The sequence below is a fragment of the Sebastes fasciatus genome, chromosome 15 (assembly GCF_043250625.1).
Source record: "Sebastes fasciatus isolate fSebFas1 chromosome 15, fSebFas1.pri, whole genome shotgun sequence".
NCBI lineage: Eukaryota > Metazoa > Chordata > Actinopteri > Perciformes > Sebastidae > Sebastes > Sebastes fasciatus.
Window position 1 is genome coordinate 16,374,526 of NC_133809.1, and position 22,745 is coordinate 16,397,270.

The following is a 22,745-nucleotide window of genomic DNA, read 5'->3' on the forward strand; positions in this document are numbered from 1 at the left end:
TTCCATTTATCTATTTACCTATGTATTCATTTTGAAATCCCTGTCTTTCATTGTTATTGTTATTATTATTTAATTACATTTATTTTATGAAATGCATGCTCTGCATAATGAGTACTTCTACTTTTATACTTTTACTTAAGTAGAATGTTGAATGCAGTACTTTTACTTGTAACAGAGTATTTTTACACTGTGGTATTAATACTTTTACTGAAGTAAAAGATCTAAGTTCCCCTCCGCCACTGATAATGCAGCAGTGCCCCAAAAAAATGTGTGATTCAATCATAATCCTCCAGTGTTTTATCATTTTTGTCTTTTAATCACCTTTTTTTTTTTTTTACCTTTAATCACTTTTAAAAAATAAATAAATAAAGTATTTGAACACATATTTCTTTCCCTTTTCCTCTGATAAAATCACAGCTGTTGAGCTACCCTGCCCCTCCTCTGTCTCTCAGCCCTGAGTCCCTCCACAGCAGCTCAGGTAGGTTCCACCAGGAGAGCCAATCACAGCCGGCTAATTGACAGCGAGGCCACGCCCACCCGTCCACCTGTAATCCAATCCGCGCGCCTGTCACAGGTAAAACCGGCCTTAATTTCTCTGCATTGCCCCAAAAAAGCGAGAAAAGCCGACAAAACCCGTTTCTCTCAGTAGAGGACACCTTGTTTGTTGCCGCGGCCCTCATCCAGGAGTTTCTACCACAGGTAAAGAAGACGGATCGGATTTTCAGTACCAACTAGAAAGTCCAGTTCGACCGACCGAGATGTCACAGGAGCATGACAAGTAAGTTGTCCTGACTCTCCCCTCACAGGCACTGCGAGCACCACACACTATAAGCTTGTAATACTAACTCTAAATACTTTATTTGGAGACTTTTATGCTTTTTTTGTGGCACAGGTGGATTTTAAAAGCTGTGGTCCACTTCTGACCTGCAGCCTCATATTCTATTTCTCATAGCCTATATTTATTATTTTTTATTTATCATAGCTCTCTCTGTTTTTTTTCTTTCTTAAAGTTCACTTTAAGACTTGACTTGGATTGTATCTCCTAGTTTCCCATGATGTAACCGTTTTTCTAGTTCACCTGTCATGTTGCAGCCTGTACAGGTGTATCTCCCTCCACCTGTCGTGCGAGCAGAAGCGCCTCTCTCTGCTAGAATAAGAAAAACAGTCCCGTGATAGCAATGGGGCGGTTTAGTGTTTGATTTTGCTTTAAGCTCTAACAGTTATGTGGATAGTCTTAATAATGTTTGTTCAACGGATAAACACGGACCTGCAGCGGAGGAGCTGTCAGCTATAAAGAAACTCTGCAGATGGTTTTATAATCATGTAAGATCAAAAAGATGAATATTTTTCATGCTTATATAGGCTATATTCTGTATGTTTTGTTTTTTGAGGGCAATGACAAGGAGAGTTTTTGAGGGGAGTGAAACTGAACACCTGCTAGGCGTTGGCTCGACTTTACTAACACAGACAGTAAGCCTGACAAGCACAGGGGCCATATGAGGATTTAATGGATTTTACTCTTAATGTTTTTGTGTCAAAAATTAGAGACTATACATGCAAACTTATCTAAAAGTGCTTTTTAATGCTCTTGTACATTAAAAGTGAATTCATGCTGCAAATCTATAATTTTCTCTGAAACTTTGTTGTTGTTTTGTTAATGGATTACCTTAGAGTTTTATTGCCAGTAAATACTGGATCTTATCAGGTTGCCCCTTTATGAATAGAACAATTAGATATAGGATTACTAATTATCACTTTGCTCGGACCATTGAGAGGAAAAAGTAAGCTGTATTTGTTGTAGATACTCGACATGGAAACTGAGCCAGTCCGTTTACACTTTCTCATAATTGCTTACAAATTCAAGCAGAAAGGATTTAGTCTGCATAGAAAAGCTAATGATCTAGATGAAACTTTAATAACTTTGTTGTAATCGTGTCGTCGGCTTAACAAGTCTAACTTAATGTAAGATGAGCAAACATTACAAGTTACTGTAAATGAGTTCAGTGTTGAAATGTTTCTCACTTATTGAAACTGCACTTGTTATGATGTAATGTAAGGTGTTAACCTGAGTTCAAGGAGCTTAAATTAACACATTAAGACCATTATAACAAGCACATAGAAGCACAAGCTGGTGGGTTCTTATTGGTACAACTCAGTTCTGTTTACAAAGCAATGACTCTAAAGGCACCACGCGATTGGAAGAGGAAGAGGAGGAGAAAGACTTTGAATTAAAAACTCGTGATTCACAAACACTAACACACTAAAACTGGCGCTGGAATGTGGCCGGGTCAGCTGCGTCACTTGCGGTCAGCTTCTCAGCCAATGAGAAGCTCCCGAACCAGAGTCGTCACACCGGACGAGCCTGTAGAGCCACGCTCGCTCGGTTCGATGGAAGAGATTTGTTGCACAATCGTTGAAAAGCTCGAACAACAGGTCTTGCAGATAGAGAACACCTACTCGGTCGATCTCTCGCTCTTATAACCTGTTTGTCTGTTCTGAACCAAGTTGTGATTGCAGGTCTTGGCTTTGTGAGCTCGTATGAAGTCAAGTGAGGAGAATATTAATTAATCCTGCTCGTTTAAACATGCGTACAGTCCGTACCTCAAGTAATGCCTTCAGTCATTGACAACTGAAAGATCATGTGATAGACTTTTAAATGCATGGAAAGAAAGCATTAAAGGTGCAATTTATAACATTCAGCCACTAGATGTCGCATTATCCCTCCTTTGTTTCATTGCATTCACTTCACAACAAGTCGTTGCCAGGCACTCACCGTCAGTCTCAACCATTTATCCGCTTTTTCCACACTAATGGTGCCTTCAAATGAAACTCATGAGCTCATGTTTACAACACGGGAAGTCGTGTACACGATATGCTTGGCGTTCAAGTGGTTAAGTCGTGAGAACACCGCTGATAAGCAACAACAATATTAATGTTACTGTTCGGCGTCTAGAAGCCACAGAGGCTAACAATTTAGCAAGCTAGCAAGTGGGTAACATAATGCAGGAAATGCAAATGCATAATGACAGAGGAGAAATATTATGCCGTTGGGAATATCAACATTTTCCTCAGACATATTGTAAATTACGAAGAACAACAATATACGTTTAAAATTACAATACATTAATTTCCATGGCCTCCGCCATTTCTGACAACGTCAACAAACACGTCACAACTTGTGAACTCGGACATACGGACTCTTCTCGTGAACACGGTAAACACGACCCCATTTGAAGGCACCATAAATGACGACCCAGAGATGCTACGTGATACCAACGTCGTCTTACTATTGGCTCACAAACCTTGTTAGAAGTGGGAGCCAAACGTCAGATATCTTCCACAGAGATAAACAAAACATTAATTTTGGACCCGCCAAAAAGTCATCAATCATAATATTTTTTTTCAGGAAAAGCCATACTTTTATTCGGCACTTTTCTAAAGGCTCTGTAGATGTATATATTTTTTTTAATGATTGGTCTAGTTTAAAATGTTATCGATAAGACCTTTAACATCTCTAATAATTGGTTCATACATGTTTAACTTATGAAACTCTGTCTCCTCGCAGTAAGCGTGCGGTCCTGGTTCTCCAGAACGAGCCGGGCTATGGAGGCCAGCGTCGCTCCTTCACCACAGAAGATGAAGCCTGGAAATCCTTTCTGGAGAACCCGCTGACGGCAGCCACCAAGGCCATGATGAGCATAAACGGAGACGAGGACAGCGCCGCAGCTCTCGGTCTGCTCTACGACTACTACAAGGTAATAGGAAAACCGTAGGAATTACGGGTGTAAGAAAATATCGATACACTTGAGTATCGCGATATATTATGTTTTGCGATACTGTATCGATTCTACAAAATCCTATAGATTTTTAATTAACCTCTTAAAAATCTGATGGCCCGCCGTCAGGCACGGCCGCTATTCGATCTTTCGGAGGTTGAAGCAGCTCAGTTTTAAAGGTAGAGTGAAGATGGCATCATATGACACTATAAAACCTGAGGAATCCATCGGTAACAAACATGTCATACTATAGCTTTTTGTGTAGGAGGGTAAAAAATGCTCCAAATTTTGGCGAGGAAAAACTGGCATGGCCATTTTCAAAGGGGTCCCTTGACCTCTGACCACCAGATATGTGAATGAAAATGGGTTCTATGGGTACCCACGAGTCTCCCCTTTACAGACACTTTATGATAATCACATGCAGTTTGGGACAAAAAAACATGCATTCTTTTGCTTGCAATATAAATGTGTTATTTTTGCCTTTTCTAAATAGTGTATTTCTGGCTGTTCTTTATACAGTTTTCCTATAATTAAATTTGAAAAAATGCAATATATCGCCTTGCTTGAAGTATTGCAATATATTGAATCGTTACCCGTGTATCATCATACGTATGATATTGCCAGATTCTTGCCAATACACAGCCCTATTCTCCAACTTTCTGAGCTCTTTCGTCATGAATTCGCGGTGGATCTGGAAACAATCAAAAGGGCAAAATCTTTTTGTGTCAGCTACCAAATCCTTACAGGCTTTACCTAAATGAGCTTTCTCCACACTGACATCCGACCATGAGGCAACATCTGTGAGGCAGCGTTTATGTCATGTGTAACTGATCTATAGACAGCAGGATGACCCGGCTTGTTGGATGTGATGTGGTCAGATGCTGAGCGGCTGTGTTTACCCTCCCATACAGGTGCCCAGGGACAAGAGAACAATAACCCAGAGCAAGCCAGAATCCCTGGTCTGTGATGTGGATCCCAACAAAAGGTAAGCAACAGCCCTCTCCTAATACCAGCCCCCCTTTAAAAAAAATTAAGAGCACGGAAAGCTGAGGGGAACCACGGCATGGAGGGAACGGAGAGATTCGAGCTCCTTCACATTCTCTGAATTTTGTGTGCACGTTTGCATATATACGAGATAGCAGCCTCATTAATTAAAATTTGTTTACACACATCTGTGGAGGAGAACCTTGTTTCTCCACAACGTCTTTTCAGGAAGAAAAACAACTTTGTTTTTGTAACTTGAACACAATTTAGGAGTCTAATCCACTAGATTTGCTCGTAAAGTTAAAACACAACATTATTTCATCAGGTGATCTCACTGAGATCAAAATTAATTTTTCGAGAGAGTAAAAAAAAACATTCACAGTCAGACAATCACACGACCAAGTGACACAAAAATAATTAATAAAACAGTCATACGTGTCATAAAAATAACAGATAAAGCTTAAAAACCTCAAAGGAGGATAAAAGAAATAAATTTGAGAGAGCTGTCCTTTTAAACAAAATGTAGTATCTAAATCCAAGATTAATGTGTACGTCTTGGTTATCTAAGGGTAATAAATACATTGGTTGCACAGCAGTGAAAACATCAAATTTAAAACACAAATGAACACATACAAAACAGGAAAAAAACACAAAAGTAAAAGTTAAAACCAGTAAAACAACAACTAAAAATAAGTACAAGTATGAGTAAAAACTACTGAATAAATGAGAATATGAGTTTTGGTTTCACAATATTTCATATAACACTTTAAATACTATATATGTGCTGTTTTTCTTCGTTGCAGACACCAGATCCAGGCCGGACACTCCATAGCTCAGCTTCAGGAGGGCGGTATGGAGAGCCGGATCCAGGTCCTCAAGGGGCCCTTCAATATTCTTCAGCTGGCCCAGGACAAGAGGTCCCATTTCCCCTCACCAGGTCTGTTCACATTCAACAACAGAAACAGACACGAGCAGCTTAAAAACAGAAAACCTGATTATCAGTTTGCTGATTTTCTGTCCACTCAGACACGACAGTCACCGTTTCCATCGCCGCCGTGCCAAACTACCCGCCAGTCAAGACCGAGGTGCCCACCCACGGCTTCTCGGTGACCGTGCCAAACAACTGTGCCGAAACCGACGGCCACATGGGCGTCTTTGACCGCCAGCTCACCCACAACGGGGTCCAGTTCAGCCCAAACACCCAGTCCCGCACGCCCCCCGACTCCACCTTCTCCGAGAGCTACAAGGACGGTTCCCATGAGGTGTGTGTTTCGATCCCCCTCTTTCTAAACCCCGCTAATGCTCTCCCTACAACCGCCCCCCCCTCTCCTCTCCTCTCAGATCTCTCCCATCACACAATAGGATATTCACCTGATCCCATGGAGCCAGCGGTGGGCTCAGCCTTCCCTGGTTTTATTTGAACATGCCAAAATAGCGGCCAGTGTGTTATTATCCCATTGTCTCACCAACACAATAAAGTGCTGTACTTTTCTCCTACAATAGCCAAAGCCCTTTCTCTCTCCTCTTTTTCTATTTAACCTGGAGGGGAATTACCTTAGAATAGAGTAACCTAACAAAACCCCTGTACAGGAGGGGGTGAGGGAAGAGCCATTTGAACTGAAAGAAATGGGGATGAAGAGGAAGAACAGATTAATAAAATCTACATATAAGTGATGGAAGAAAGAGATCCATTTATTAATTATTGGAAGTAGCTGTTTAATATCCTCTAGTTGCTGAGCCTCACTTCACACTCTATCTATCTGTTTTCTTTGTGCGCTGCAGGTGTTTTCCTTCCCAGGGGATCTCCAGTTACGTATGTCCTCCATGACGCCTGAGGACTACACTCACTTTAACACCATGCCGGGGTAAGTCGCGCTGCCGCCTGCCCACCGTCCACCATTCAGCTTTTTAACACAACCCCGCAGAATGGCCTCATTCATGGCCTCATTCATGGCAGTCACAGGGGAGACACCAGACTCCCCTCCGTGTGAAAGACGAGAGTCTGCACACACGGGCGGCGTTATCTGGCACCCCGCACACTGATTTTGAGGTCACGATTTAGCTGGATAAACAAAATGTGCACCATTATGCATTTGGATGCTATTTACTATCCAGTTTTTACAAAAAGTTGTGCATTTTCATCACATTTACTTTATTCTGCTGCTACTTCAGGAATAACTTTGAGTACACTCTCGAGGCGTCCAAGTCTCTGCGTCAGAAGACAGGTGACGGGACGATGACGTACCTCAACAAGGGCCAGTTTTACCCGATCACTCTCAGGGAGGCCGACAACAAAGGAATACAGCAACCCATCACCAAAGTCAGGGTAAGAAAGAAAAAACAAGCAACAACATAGGATTATTGGCACAAATCACATGCTAAATTATCATTATAACATATTCTGTGTGTGTTCATCCATTGCCAGAGTGTAGTGATGGTGGTGTTTGGAGAGGAGAAGTGCAGAGATGATCAGCTGAAGCACTGGAAGTACTGGCACTCCAGACAGCACACTGCCAAACAGAGGTGTCTGGACATTGGTAAGATAAAGTTTTTTTGTGGTTGGCTCAGCTGTCCTCCTCACTCTTTTGCTATTAGTCACCAAACTCTTGTTTTATTGTCACAGCTGACTACAAGGAGAGCTTCAACACCATTGGCAACATTGAGGAGATTTCCTACAACGCCATTTCCTTCACCTGGGACACCAATGAGGAGGCCAAAGTAAGACAATAAGGGAGACTCACACACAGCTTCACAGATAGAGAGGCGAAGTACCGCCACTTCTGGTGGACTACCATGGGACCTTCTGTACTACCATGCTATTTAGTATGCCAGAAAAACGTGTCCCAATACATAGTATGTCAAATACAGTATGCCTAAAGAATACCAGGATGTCCTACTACAGTACATCTGGTCGCATTTTGCAGTATACAAGCCAGCATGCTTTTCTGGCTATTCTGACCCCTAATAATCCTCTGCAAATATAAGAGGGTCAAAGGTCAAGGGCACAATGTTATGACAAATTAGTATGTCCCAATTGTATGCATATTGCATGCAACAGTACGTACTTTGTAAGGGCAGCTGCAGTAAAAGTAAAAGGAAAAAGTATGTATGCGATTTGCAAAACGTTATTTCGGAAAAAGTATGTAACGTTACGGTCGTTACCGTAAAAAACCCTACGTGTGATTCATGGTGCAACTCATACGGGATCAAAAAAATATTCGACTACTGTTCATATTTTTTCCGAAATAAGGTCCCATAGGGGGGAAGGGGCGTGACTTCGCCTCTCTAACTGATTGACACCATCTTCCAATCACAAGGCTGCTTCTAACATCATTCATATGAGAACAGTGTGTTTCCATGTACTTCCTTGTCTTGAACTCTCAATATGAGTGTTGAACTTTTCACATCAACACACTTAAAGGTTTCAGGTGTTGACGCCTCTTTGTCGGTGATTATCAGCGGCTTTGTTCGTAGTGATCCGACAAAACTGTCGTTAGAGAATAGAAGTCTAAATAGAAGAGCGAGGATGCCGTCACATGGTGTGTTTTAGTCTTGTTGCGTAGAGACATGAAGGCGTGAGTTTTCTTGACTCGTTTAACCTGCCTGTCACCCCTATTGTGATGCGGCGTGTTAAGGTATTTCTGCACGTCAGACAGGTGCAACAAAGAGTGCAGGAATGAGGAAACTCAGCAGGGGGGGCGAGGACCGGATCGGACCGTTAACAAATACAAATCCTGCTCAACGGGTAGGAGAGGTGGTTGAAAGGAGGAGCTCCTGTCCTCTCTTCCACTTCCATTTTTCATTTGTTGTTGACCCTCATGTCAGCGCTCTCTGGCACTGATCCACTGTCAGCCTGAGATGGAGGACGACTGACAAGCTAAACAGACGAACAGACAACATGGCGCCACGGCTCATCTTCACCATCTTTCTCTCTGTAGGCTACAACTTAAATAAAGACACACACACACACACACACCAGGATGTGGGTCTAACTGTCTCATGACTCGAGGCCTGTGTCCATAGGATGTTCATCCTTGTGTGTTCATGTGTGTTTTTGGAAGCACCACCCTGCCGCGTTGTTTGAGCATCTCATCAATGCGATGTTGGATAACCGATGAAGATGTCTGTGTGTGTGTGTGTGGTTTGCCCCCGGGGTGATTGCTCTGCAGCATACGTATTTGCGGTGTGTTTAAAAAAGACAGCCCCTCCCTTATGTTTACCTGCTCTGGGGCAGTTTACTGATGTTATGACTATGAAGATTTCTATTTTCTGCTCAGTATAACGTTGCCAGAAACTCAAAATACAAGAAAAATTGCATTTAAAAATATACAAATCTTTAATGATAATTATTGTGAATATTATCATAGAACACTTCAAGGTTGTAGAAAATACGGTCATACTATTTATACAAATAAACACAGCAGAAAAATGTGAGAAATAAAACTATAATACAGTCTATTTACATGTAAAGGGATTTTATTCCACAGAAAGACATAAATGAAATTACACATTCAACAGCTTCATGATAAAGTCCGGTTACTATAACTAAAATACATGAATACACAAATACATTCACAAAGGTACCTTTTTTTCTACCTTTTAATAATATTTATATTGAATTCCCCTTGGTTCCTCTCTGTTAGGTGCTTCCAAACATGTGTTTTGTTGACACAATGATAACCTGTTTTCAATACAAGCACCAGGAGGACAAAGGAGCATCTCCACGTTAAAAAGAATATGTGATTAGTGGAGTTGGCCAGTAGAGGGCAACACAGAACATTGAGTGGAGTCTGAGGACTGAACTGCAGAAAGGCCTTCAGTGTTTCAGACAGAAGTAGATGTTTTTATGTTTGTTTCTCCAACTCTGTACAGATGAAGATTTTCTCTGTGCTTTAAACACAACTGTTCCTCCTTCCTCCCCTCCTCAGATCTTCATCTCCGTCAACTGTCTGAGCACCGACTTCTCCTCCCAGAAGGGCGTGAAGGGTCTCCCTCTGAACCTGCAGATCGACACCTACAGCTACAACAACCGCAGCAACAAGCCCATCCACCGCGCCTTCTGCCAGATCAAAGTCTTCTGCGACAAGGGAGCCGAGAGGAAGATCCGTGATGAGGAGAGGAAGCAGTCCCGCAGGAAAGGGAAGGTCGCCGAGCTCAACCCCGGCCTGGCCTGTGAGTCACTTATACAGGAGTACTTTAATTTGTATAACAAGCACGAGCATTGTGCATTTGTGCATTTTACGATAAAATCAACAAATTTGGCACAGATTTACATGTTATGAAAAGATATAGATATCGGGGCGCTGCAGATTTGGCCCCTGGGGGCCGTGGCAAATACTGTAGGTGCTTCCTAAATGTTGCAGAAAACTGATTTAAAGACTCTTGATGATTTCCAAGGTGTGTTCAAGCTGATTAGATCAGATGTCAGAAGATCACAGACATCCTTTTTTTCCTCTATATTTTTTAAAGGTGCTTTTTTAGAACCTGATAAAATCGTGAAAACCAAATAAAAGGAGCATGAAGGTCACTACAGGGTCACACTTCACCCTCTTGCCTTCATGATAGAATGACAACCAATAGAAGCTGTACAATCTAGAGAACGGCAAGATCTTCAGCTTTCCATCAGTGCATTTATCTTTTTTTTATCTTCTCCAAATTTGCAGTACCCCGATATCTATATCTTTTCATAACATGTAAACCTACATCTGTTGCTTTTATCGCAAAATGCACAATTGTTATGAATATTTCAGCTTATCTGCCTCACTAAAACTACTGTTATTTGATCTAGATTATTTGATGTACTAATACAACCGGTTACACTTCTTTACAGATGAAAAAAATACTACACTTGGCCTCTTTCTCACCCCACATCACCTATATCAGTGTCATAAGATGATCTTTTCTTTGGCTTAAAGCTGCAGTAGTCAATATTTTTATATTAACAATGGGTGAAATTAATGCCTGTGTAATGTGAAAGTGGACGCTCGTAGTGATGAACCCACCCACAACACTTGCAACAAAGGCAAAATTAGCGACTTGCTAGTGAACATAGTGAAGCATTTAGCAGCTAAAGAGTCAGATATTTCCCTCAGGAGTTACTAGAAACCAAAACTCAGCTAAAAATAGCGTGAATATTGGGCTTACATGTGCCCAGACGTGCAGGTTGCTCTGTGTTTGCCAACTTTTTGCTGTAACAACCTTATAAGGTGATACTATATCAATGTTGTGCTGCCCCCAAGTGGCCATAACAAGGACCTATTATGCTTATTTTCAGGTGCATACATCTATTTGGGGTTTCTACTAGAACATGTTTATATGCTTTAACCTTCAAAAAACGCTCTACTTTTCTCATACCCCCCACTCGTTATGCAAATAATTGTGACATCATCACGTTACGGAAAAAAAGGCGGGACCTCAAGCGAGGCGTTTCAGGCAGTTCAGGAGCAGTGTTTCTGTGGGGGAGAGTAATTCCCTTTGGCCTGGACTTTGGGCTTTGTAACTTTGCAGACATTTTACATGCACATAAAACTATATAACACACTAAAGGAAAGGTTAAAAGCACAAAAGCATAAAAGGTCCCCTTTAAAGACTTTGAAGATGTCCTCCCGCATGAATAGATACTTAATGGACTAAACTGTTCCCTGTTGTGTCTTTTCCTCCCAGATGTGGATGTCAAAGTTCCCATCCTCCAGAAACGCAATGATGTGACCATCTTCAAGATGATGAACGACCACGAGACCCAGCCTGTCCTTTTCATTCCTGACCTCCACTTCTCTACCTTCCAGCGCCACGTGAGTGCCAATCACAGACACAAAACTCGGATCAACAATGCCCTTTCTTGGCATGAACATGTTGTTTTGCTACAGTTGCGTAACAATGTGTAGCATCTTACATGGTCTGTTTTCCTTTCTGCTTTCAACCACTCATCAACCAGCTGGGTCAAAGTGATCTGCTCGCTTGCTAGTTGGCAGGAACAGTGAGTTCTGGTTTTGAACTCTGATAGGAGTCCTACGTACCGATGGCTTTATTTCAGGCTGCTTACTCAGAGGATGAATCATTTACCAATGACTCAAAACAAACCGGGGGTTTCAGAAGATACTACCTGTACTGCCAACTTGCTCAGAGGAAAATAAAGAGGTAGATTTAAAAAGGGAGAGAGGACTGCAGTTTTGTTAATGATGTGTAGATGTGGCAGACTTTAGCGGACCCACTTTTAAGCATGCATGCAGTTTGTCAGGTTTTTATCTTCTCTGTGACTGGACTCTGAGCTTTGCTTCTTCCAGTCAGAATGAACACATCAATTGTGCTTGCATGTACACATGGCCTGCACACAGCAGCTTATTTCATGTTTTCTTTGACATGTAGCTGCTTTATTTAGAGTGAAAATGACTACTTATGACCTTTGAGTGCCCCCTGCTGGTCACATTATGAGATGAGTAAAGTACTCTTTCTCCCTTTCTCTCACTCTAACTGAGTTTACTTTGCTACCAGCGAGGCCGAGGGAGGGACAGGAGGTTATTTTTGGTGTAGCCGATGACATTGAACCTGACTGAACTGCTATCAGTTTCTGATAAACTCTGGGTTCCCGCTCAGTATAGAATTCTATTAACAGCAACGCCTGCGATCAATACATCCGCAGAGCAAAAAGACTCCAATAAAACAGCAGCTTTCCAAGAATTAAAAAAAAGGCAGCAACATATTTTTGATGCATTATTTAAAGCAGCAGTGGGTAGAAATGGAGCAAATGTGATTAAAAAAGGTTATTTAAAAAAAAAAACGGTCACTATATCCTGACAGTAGGGCATGAGACAGGTAATCTGAAAAAACAAACATGTTCCTCTGTGTCCTCCGGTGTCCTCCGGTGTCCTCCGGTGTCCTCCGGTGCTCCTATCGGCATCTGCAGGATTTCAAAGACCGGAGGAAAACAATCAATCAGAGCCGAGCTGGAGCCTGTTGTCTCTGAGCAGCTGTCAATCACTCGTGAACTCCGATCAAGCGGTCAAACTAGGCAGCGGTGATCAAATATAAATCAATATTCTGTTACTGTAATGTCTATTTCTGGACTTAAATGTTTTCAGGATCATCTTGTAGTGCACTGTTTAACTGTAAAATGCGAAAGTTTGTGACCCGGCAGCCAGGTTGAGATCTGTTGAGGAAATACCAAGCACCGCCCACCAGCTGGAGCAAACGTTCTCATTTTACAGCTGAACAGTGCACTACAAGATGTTTTAAAGCCTGAAAACAGAGCCATGAGGAGGTGCAGAAGCCTAGTTTTCTCTCAGAACACTTAAATTACAATATGCTGGAAGGTTATTATGGTATTTTTGCCCAATGATGTCGAATATATTCTGCCTACTGCAGGTTTAAAATAATGAATTGGTTGAAGGGGTTTCATGCACGGTATTTACGGTATAACAGAACACAGCCTACACCTAGCAACTTACATCTTATTACTGCAGTGTACCTGCACCATAACTGTATTTTTTTAAATAAAAACTTTGCCAAATACCTAAAAAGATGATGCCATAGCAACTACTAGCTACTAGCTTTGCTCCACATATTATAACTACACAGCTGAGTAGCTGGTTTGGGTTGAGCAGGCTCAGTTCACAATGATAAAGGAAGAATAAATGGGTCAACATAGGAAAAAGTTTGGACTTAGCTGTTGATTTTACTTTTGACCTGGCTGACGGATTAAGCCGGTTAGTACTGCAGCAGTTGTAAAGTAGTAAATTTTAAACATGCATTGCAGGATATATGTTAAAATCATATTTAACTGCATCTTAATGTCAGTTTTTGCCTTAAATATTGGGTACCCAATTTAAATTTCCCAATTCAAAGTCATGATACTATATATAGTTGGTTGTTTTTTAGTCTTTACCTTCCATATAAGTTACAATCCCTGTCTCTGTTTCCACAGCAGCCTTTCCCGACAGAAGATGCAGAAGACAGGTGAGCTCACTGATTTCATACTTGCTCTTTTCACACCCGCTTTTAAAGTGAACCGAGACAACCTTTGGCACCTTCCCAGTAAAAAGAAATACAGAGCTACATCTGTTGTTTCTAGGAAATGCCTGTGGGGTCTTTGTGTGCATACATGTGAGTTTTACAGCCTGTTAGCTGGTTGTTAACCTATGATTTGTGTGTGTGTGTGTGTGTCCCCTGCAGCTCGGGCATGAAGAGATTACCCTTCAGTGATGATGAGTTCGGTTCGCCTCCAAACAAGATGGCGAGAGGAGAGGAACCAAAGAAAGGTACTTGTGTGTGTTTAATGTGTTGACTGTTCACGTGCTGATCGGGTGAGTTATGCTCTTCTCAGGGGACAAATCAATGTGTTAAAATGTGTTGCTGTGGTCGCCCCCGGAAGGCAACCACACACACACACACACACACACACACACACACACACACACACACACACACACACACACTCTCTGGGCCATGTGATTATTCCAGGTCATTCAAAACAGACACACGAGTCCGAGGCCTCCACTGACCCAACAAAATACCACTGATAACTACGTGCACACACTCATGCATGCAAACAAGTCTATGCCCTTTACCCTATATCCTATTCATAGGCACACAGCAAGCTTATTCCAGTCATAAAATATGTAAATAAAGGCTTTAAGATTATTATATCCAGAAGGGGAAAGTTTTGGGCTTTGCTTTACACCTGCATATTAGTCAACAGCTGCACAAAGCCAGACTAGATCTTGCAAGATGCGTTTGTGCCGCAGGATTTTAGTCTGGAAAGCATCTACAGATTGACCTGATCAAATGCAGACCAAACCAATCAGTGAACCATAGTGAGGTGTCAAGGCGTCACCAGATGCTCCTGTTGCACAAAACAATGTATATTTTATTCTCTAATTTTTGCTTTTTTGTGAAGTACTGCATACTTTCACCTCCTCGGGCCTCTAAAAGTCATTCAACTGAACAATCTCCAAATCTAAAATCAGTCTTTGGTCGTCTTAAGTAGACACGACCTCTGATGTAGGTGTTATGAATCCAAAATGAAGCCAATTTGTCACCTTAAATTGTCTTTAAATCAGACTAAATCCAGTTGAATGATTAGGTGAAGTTTTTATAATCTTTCCACGACAGCTGTCATTTGTTTTCCAGTTAGAAAATTGGCAGTCGTGCGATGGTTTGGAAGGAATCATGTTGATGTTTGAGCGAAAGAGAGGACTGCCAATCTGCCAGCGTGCTGCTGAACAGCCTCCTTGAAATGACGTCGGTGAAACAAAGTTATCCGCGGCAGCTCCAGACCACAACGAACTGTGGCCTATATGTACTGTAGTATTATGAAACAAACAAGCTCCTGCGAAACAATAAGAGAAAATCTATTTAGAGCGAGATCTAATTTGAGAGGGTTGTGAATGAGAGGTGGGTCTGTCCATGTATGATGAGTATGCTTTGTCTGGGCCCAGCGCCATTTCTTTGAGTCTGGATGAAGTCTGGCAGAGAGGGGTGTTTATGTAAAATATCCTGCGACGTTTTATAGTACATCTTCAAATTTACTAATAGATTAAACATATGCTTGAGCTTTGCTGCTTCGAAATCGAGACAGGGATGCAGTAAAGCCACAAACCCACACAAATGAACAAAACCAGCAGTCAGACTTACGCAAATGCACGCTTCACGCCTGCCAGTGACTTTTGTCTGAGGCCAGATTTGGTGTTTGTTTTTTTTGTGTCCGACCCACGAGCATACGCGATTTGCTTTGACGCCATCCCGTCTCTACTTTCTCTTTTCACCACACAGTCCTGCTGTACGTGCGCAAGGAGACGGAGGAGGTGTTTGATGCCCTCATGCTGAAGAATCCCACGCTGAAAGGCCTGGTGGAAGCTGTAAGTAGTCCCCAGTTCATTGCACCGGTAGTGAATGGTATTGCACTTCATGTTTCTGTTTGGTGGTCTCGTTCCGTGCATTGAGACCAAGTTCTCTCTGTGTGTTCAAGCAACTATGGCAGGTTTAAATAAGCTGTGATGGGACCCAGGAATAATACAGGGAGGAATGAGTACAATTGAGAAAGAGAGAAGGGGTGTGTGTGGATTAAAAAGGGACACAGTGGGACGATAAAGTCGGTAATGGAGGGGAGGGATGGGAGAAAAAGTTGTGTTAAAGAGGAAGTGGAGGCGTCCTGGGGAGAGGAGACTGTGGGAAAAGGGTGTGTAAACTGCAAAGAGTAATAGAAGAATATAAGGAGGCAGGTTACTTTAGGGCTCAAGGGTCATGTACAGTGATTATGGAGAACCAACAGTGGAGTTGATGAGCTATAACAAGTGTTCAAACTTCTATGTTTCTTTCAATAATTTAACATTGATTTATTTGTGTTTTAACCAGATTTCAGAGAAGTACGAATTACCTTTGGACAAGGTTGGAAAAGTCTATAAGAAGTGCAAGAAAGGGTGAGTTTTAGCAATACTGCACTACACTATGTCTGAAATTTGTGAAGGACCAAACCTGACTTTAACAAATAATCAAATGTATATTAGGAGTGGGAAAAAAATCAATTCACTTATGTATCGCAATATTTTTTTATTTTTTTAAAATTTTGAAATCGATTTTTTTAATGCCAGAATCTATATATTTGCTTCATTTGAGTCTATGTGGAGGTAGAAGGAAGTTACCACTTTTATTTACTAGAGACTTGGCGAAATTAGCGTAAGTATACACATGTGACTACGTCCGGTTTTCAAAATAAGGTGTTAACAAAGGGACTAATACATATATGGAAATATCATTGATTGGATTATATTCACCAGAAGTATAAAACATTGCATGTCCCTTATAAATTAAAGGAAAATACCACAAATTTATGAGGGAAATGTTTTTATTCTTCGATTTTTTGGGTTGCTGGAAAATAATAAATAATTCCTGACAATGACTGATATATTTTACTTCAAAATCAAAACATTTTTCCAAAGTAAAAGTCCCTAGAAGTGTATGATTCAACTTTTTCCCATGGTCTAGTGTTAAAGAAGTTACCAATACTTACTTTAGCTGATGTCATTAACATACTCCGCAACCGGAAATAAACTGGGACACATTTAGAGTGTTTACGTTCAAAACTATATATATTGTAGATTTGTGACATCACAAAATTACAGAAATCCTAATGCTAATGTTTCAAAAGCACAGTTTCTTACAGTTTTCTGTGTGTATTTCTCCATGGATCGAGTGATAACTTTCACAGTATTTATATAGCATTCAAGCCCGCTTTATAATAAAAAAGACATGAAAATCTCACTTTTTACAAAATGGGACCTTTAACGGATTTTTTTTGGCATTTAGATGAAATAAACAGGTCACTGACACCCATATCTGTCTTATAATAGGATCCTAGTCCACATGGATGACAACATCATCAAACACTACTCCAACGAAGACACCTTCCAGATCACCATGGAGGAGATGGGCGGCATGTACAAACTCACCCTCACTGAAATCTGATTGGACAAGAGTAGGTGACATCACCCAGACCAGAGGGATGGAGGACGAATAAAACGGAGCCGTCAGGAGTAGTGGTTTACACGTCTAGCTATGCAGTGATTGTGGACTTATATCATGTCGTCTGTTGTGCTGTATTAATGTCAAACTGATTTTAAAAGTCCCACAAGAGGTATTTAAAAGAAAAGAAAAGCCATAGCTCTTAATAGACCGCAATGTTGATTAGATATGTAAGTTATACATTTTGATTAATTTAAAAAAAACTTTTTTTTGTGCATACTAATCAACAAGTGAGGACAGGCTTGATTGTTGTGACGCCTTTATTTTGTATTCATTAAGTTGCACCTCAGATAATAGTGCCTACTTTTGTAAATGTTTGTGCAGAGCATTTGTGGTGCTGCTATACCTCACGCTATGCAAGCAGCAGTGTTTCTTTTTATGAGGAGAAACGGCTCGTCTTTCCCTTCCTAAAGCCATAGCACTGATGATTACAATCTGTAAAGTTGGGTATTTCACGCACAAAATGAAGACAGCAAATCTTTTGATGGAGCCCCAGTGGTTCTGCGTATTAATACTAAACAACATGGCAGTATTTAGTGTGTAAAACTCTCTTCAACCATCATACAATTAGGGTAGAATAATGTAAATGTTTTTTTTTTTTAGCATAGGATACATGTTGTTTGTGAATGAAATGAGTTTTAAATATGTGGTTTCATCAGATCAATATAAATAATGGCCTCTTTGTAAGTATTAAATAATCACTAAATATATTGATAATACTGTTAAAACGCAGCTACCCTTCCCCTGTAGAGTAGTTTTCTTAATGTTGATGAAATAGGTCAATGAATGTCTAGTACGGTCCACGCAGGCTGCTTTGGAAGTGCAATATGATATTTAGGTTCAGACATATTTAGAAAAAAAAACTCCTCTATTGCCATAACTACAGCAGGCTATATACATATACATGATATACATATTATCTGATAAAACTTTTTTTTTTTTTTTAAATGGAAATATTTTTGTATATATCCACTGAAATAACGGATCTTTATGATCCCTCCTTTTGTATCTCAGTACTTATTGTGTATATATTTATTAAGAGATGGATGTGGGTCATTGTTTTTTTTTTTTATTACCATATATATCCAAATTTTTATTATTCTTATTAATATAATGTTTTTTTTTCCTTTTTATATGAAGTTATTCTAACATTACATGTCAAGGGTAAAAAAGTTATTTACATGTTTTTTTTTGTGTAAAGGATTTGATGCACAAAGTGCCCAATAAAGGCTCTCCAGTAGCTTCTGTTTTGGTTGTCGGAGACTTTTTCTACCTGGTGTTCTGTCGTAAGCCTGCTGTTCGACCTATTCGATTCCTTTTCATACATATAGCCTGTACAGACTGTCCATTTTACAACCAGACTTGTAACCTATGAATATGAAATGGTTTAATTAAATAATAGTCTGGTTGATGTGTTGAGCTGTAGCAGAGATGAATTGTGCATATGCCAGTGTTTTTTGTGTCTGCCCACAAGAACAGATGTCTGGGCATCAACCCTAACCCTATGCACAGGAAACAGGCATGATAGGATAGCCTGGTGCTCTGTCGGAAACCTGCTGGCCACAAATTCCTGCATACACCCTTTGGTTAAAGTAGTATTTGTTATTTTAGCCACATTACATTACACCGTTCTACAGTCAATCATTACTATTAGATGGATTGCCATAAAATGTTCATACAGACATCCTTATGACTCTGGTGGTGTGTCTGCATGCTGATGTTTGCATTTAGCTCAAAGCACAGCAAATATAACCTCACAGAGCCGCTATAGTGAACAGGCTATTCCATATAATTTTTTATTTTTTTTATTTCCTTTTATCAAGTGCAATCATACAGAACAGTCATCTGTTCAGAGACACACCACAGCCATAACTGTCTAAGTGGACAGTCCATGGATTTTAGCATCTTTATTTAGTTCCCATCCTCAAAACAAACAAAAAATAATGATAAAATATATATACATACGCATACATAAAAATATATACATATATACACACATACATACATTGAACATAATATAGTAAATGCCTAAATGGTATGACAAGGTTGATAAATCACATTGCTCTTACTTTTAGAAGTGACAGTTAAAATGTGACAGGCACAAGTTGGCTATGTGTTTATTAACTGTCTAATAACTGTATATAAATATTAAAAAATATATTAAATATATATATAATATAAAAAATAAACTGTCGACTAACTGTCACATGTTGGACTCATGATGTCGCCGCCTATAGCCTACCTATTGCACACATGACACTCTCTAAAGCTTCAGGTGTGCAGGTACAGAAAGGCCTCAGAGGACTCATTTAGTTATTATTTAACCAACTGGCCACGCCAACGTTGCCATGCTGCCCCGTTGCCTTTTAGTGCAAGGGGCCATCTGGTCTGTCTCTCTTTTACCGTCTCTCTCATTCTCTTGGTTTGTTCCTGAGATGTCCTCGTTAAACCCACAAATCTCCGGTCCTCTGTATAGATGACTCTGAGCGAGGTCAGGAAACTCAGAACTATGGTCTCTCTTTGTTTTCCATCATATTTTCCTATTAACAGCCAAATGTTACTGTTAAGGTGACCAAAGTGGCGAGGGGCTGGAGACTCTGGACATTTAGACAATGGATGTGAGGCCACCAGAATCACGGAGAGAGAGAGAGAGAGACAGACTTTATTTAGAGGACTCTCCCCTTTAACCTCAGCAAGTGGTTTATCTGCATTAATACATAAACAAAGGACGATGCATGACATAAACTGCCTTGCACATGCATTTGCTCAATACAATCATGATTAACTGAAATCCAGATAATGTCTAATCAAACGATATACCAGTTAAACATGGGCAGTCATAAAGTGAACACAAAGGCATGAAGCACAACTCACTTCAATCAGGAGAGACTCTAATTTATTACATAGAGCACAATATTATGAATAGAGAAAAGACTGGCGATTTAGACCCATCGTGACGTATTAAGGTTGAAGTGACGTCGTGGTTGGACTAAGAATAGGTATATGGCCCTGGTGGTGGTGGTGGTGGTAGTGAAGGGAATTGCTGAAGATCCGATTAAGGAAGTGGAGCAGGATTGCACTGATATGATGAAGGCTGGAGGTGATGGGGTGGGAGGAGGGTCGCATCGGTTTGTGCTGTAATGACAACTGACAGCAGCAGAGAGGAGAACAGTTTTAAACTTTTGACAGCAACGATGTGATTGGTTTAGGGAGATCGTGGCCAGATCTGGTTGGTTACTACGAGTGAACCATCCATAATCAGCTGATAGAGTAGGAGCCCAGGGGGAAAGAGACACAGAGATATATGTGAATGAATGAGAGTGTAACCAGAGTCTTCCTGACTCAACTTCCACATAAGCTTCATGTTAGAAGACGCACTTGAAGGCAGGGGGTCAGGTCTGGCTGGTAGCAGGTCAATAGGAGTACTGATTGAGTGTTCAGATTGGGCTCACCTGTGCTGTTCAGAGGCAACTATAGGCACAGGTGAGCCGGTGGCTGCTCATACTGATCTCTGCTGATTTGCCTGCATGTTTGCTGTTTCGTCTGGATACATTTTTTTATTTGGACTTACATGTGAGTGATGGTATTTTTTAAGGTATGACAATATCTGTCTGGTGTTTTTCATTGCATTGTTGTGTATAGAGCATGGAAATTGTTTGTAATATTCAAATGTGTTTCCCTTATCTTCATATCTTATCCAATTTCCTCCATTTTTGTAGTCCCTATGCCATCAGACTACAAAACCCTCGAGTGTGATCTTGTGTCAGGGTTGCACAGATGCTTTGCACTGGGGCTAATAACTGGAATACCTATAAACAGAAGCAGTATTTAAAAAAATACTAACATTTCAATTGTGGCTCACATCACAAATTCATCTTCACATCATATGATGTGAGCCAATTTTAACAAATGAAATTTTAGTATTTTGTCCTCCTTGACTTTGAAATCTGGGATTTGCTACCCTATCACATTTTTTATCCGTATTGGACTTCTGGTCTAGCTCTCCACCATGAATTGTTGAAGCGCAACCTCCTTTACCAAAACAGCATTTTAGTTAAGTTTGCCTTGCAAGATTAATGACTGAAAGTTTGTATGCATTTAAAATAATGTGCAGATTTTATTGTATTTTGTACGTGTTTATAATGCTTTTGTGATTGCAATTACAGTAATGATTTTTCAAACTACTTTCCTGTCTTGCAACCTAGTTTAAAAGTACACAATATATGCCATGTCATTATTGTTTATTTTTAAAACACAACTAACACGAGTCCAGTGATTTTCAATATTTTAGGGCAACATCTGGTAAAATAGGAGATCTTAATCTGCACTTCAGAGATTTTTTTGCATTTCACCATTCAGTGATTTTCAGCAGGAAAAAACAACCCAACACTGAGAATTCAGCTTCCATGAACTACTTGACTCGCTGTTATCTCATGTCACATAACTGGAGCAGAGTTGCAAAGTGTAAATGTACATAAAGTATATGTGGCAATACCATGCAGATTCAGAGGAAGTTCATTCATCATTCAAACTGCCCGTAAATGATGTTTTTCATGAGTATAGGCGTTTTTGCTCTGCATTCTTGATGGTGTTACATGATATCATGTCTCAGTGAGACTACTACTTATAAAGAACCTCACATGGTAACTGAGCTATAGTATATTCAGTCAAAATTCACTTTTTCTGAGGCTAAATGTTGCACCATTTTGGGTTCTGCCCTCTTAAATTGCACACTCTTATGACAGTATAGTGTACTCTTGGCAGACCAGACCACAAGTGACCTACTTTGGTGCTGTTCAAACATCCCAAGTGCAGCTCTATAGCCACAGCTCTAGTTTCGCACTTTGAGAAAACCAAACACATTCCTCCTTCAGCTCTGTAATCCTTCTCAAGTTACCCCTGAGATTTGTCCTGTTCCATATCTGCTATCAGGCTGGAGTGCAGATAAACATGATAATATCTCCTTCCAAGTTCACACTAAAAGACCGGTTTCTGATGCAGAAGCACTCAAATGAGAAATAAATTAATGTGATTTAATTTTGACAGTGCTGCATGAATGAAGTGTCTTACATTTTCTCCAAGAATCATCTTCTCCAACACAATTTTATTCAAGCACCAAACCCGTCAAAGCCATTAGTGCTCTGTTCCATCTCAATAAAGCAAAACGTACAGTAGCCTACTGCATCTGGCAGACTTAGAAAAGTATAAATAAAATAAAATATATTATATATACAATTATTTTTAAATTAAAAAAAATAACTCAGACTAACTAGCCCAAGCACACAATTAATACACTTAAATATTGAAGGCTAAATGGTTGAGTTATAATTTGGGCAGTATAATAAACTGGGGGCGCATCCGTTGACTTTTAACCACATATGTATATTATATTTTGTCTGGTGAAATAAAGCATCAAACTACTGAACATGTACACTTGTTTCCTACTTAGCCCCTTCTCTTGTGTGCTGA

At 40.3% G+C, this 22,745-nt stretch overlaps 1 protein-coding gene across 2 annotated transcripts; it reads left to right on the plus strand.

Annotated features, from left to right (window-relative positions):
* Positions 1–608: 608 nt before the first annotated feature.
* grhl1 (grainyhead-like transcription factor 1) lies at positions 609–18,516 on the plus strand. 2 transcript variants are annotated; one of them, XM_074660960.1, is made up of 16 exons: positions 609–778; positions 3,566–3,755; positions 4,688–4,761; positions 5,564–5,697; positions 5,787–6,022; positions 6,543–6,625; positions 6,933–7,086; positions 7,186–7,297; positions 7,384–7,478; positions 9,689–9,932; positions 11,424–11,551; positions 13,681–13,712; positions 13,929–14,014; positions 15,528–15,613; positions 16,110–16,174; positions 17,105–18,516. In XM_074660960.1, exons 1-16 carry the CDS (start codon positions 759–761, stop codon positions 17,217–17,219), a joined length of 1,854 nt encoding a protein of 617 aa, XP_074517061.1. In that variant the 5' UTR covers positions 609–758; the 3' UTR covers positions 17,220–18,516. The 2 variants fall into 2 exon arrangements, with proteins under 2 accessions (XP_074517061.1, XP_074517062.1); XM_074660961.1 differs by having other exon boundaries at positions 13,684–13,712.
* Positions 18,517–22,745: the final 4,229 nt, after the last annotated feature.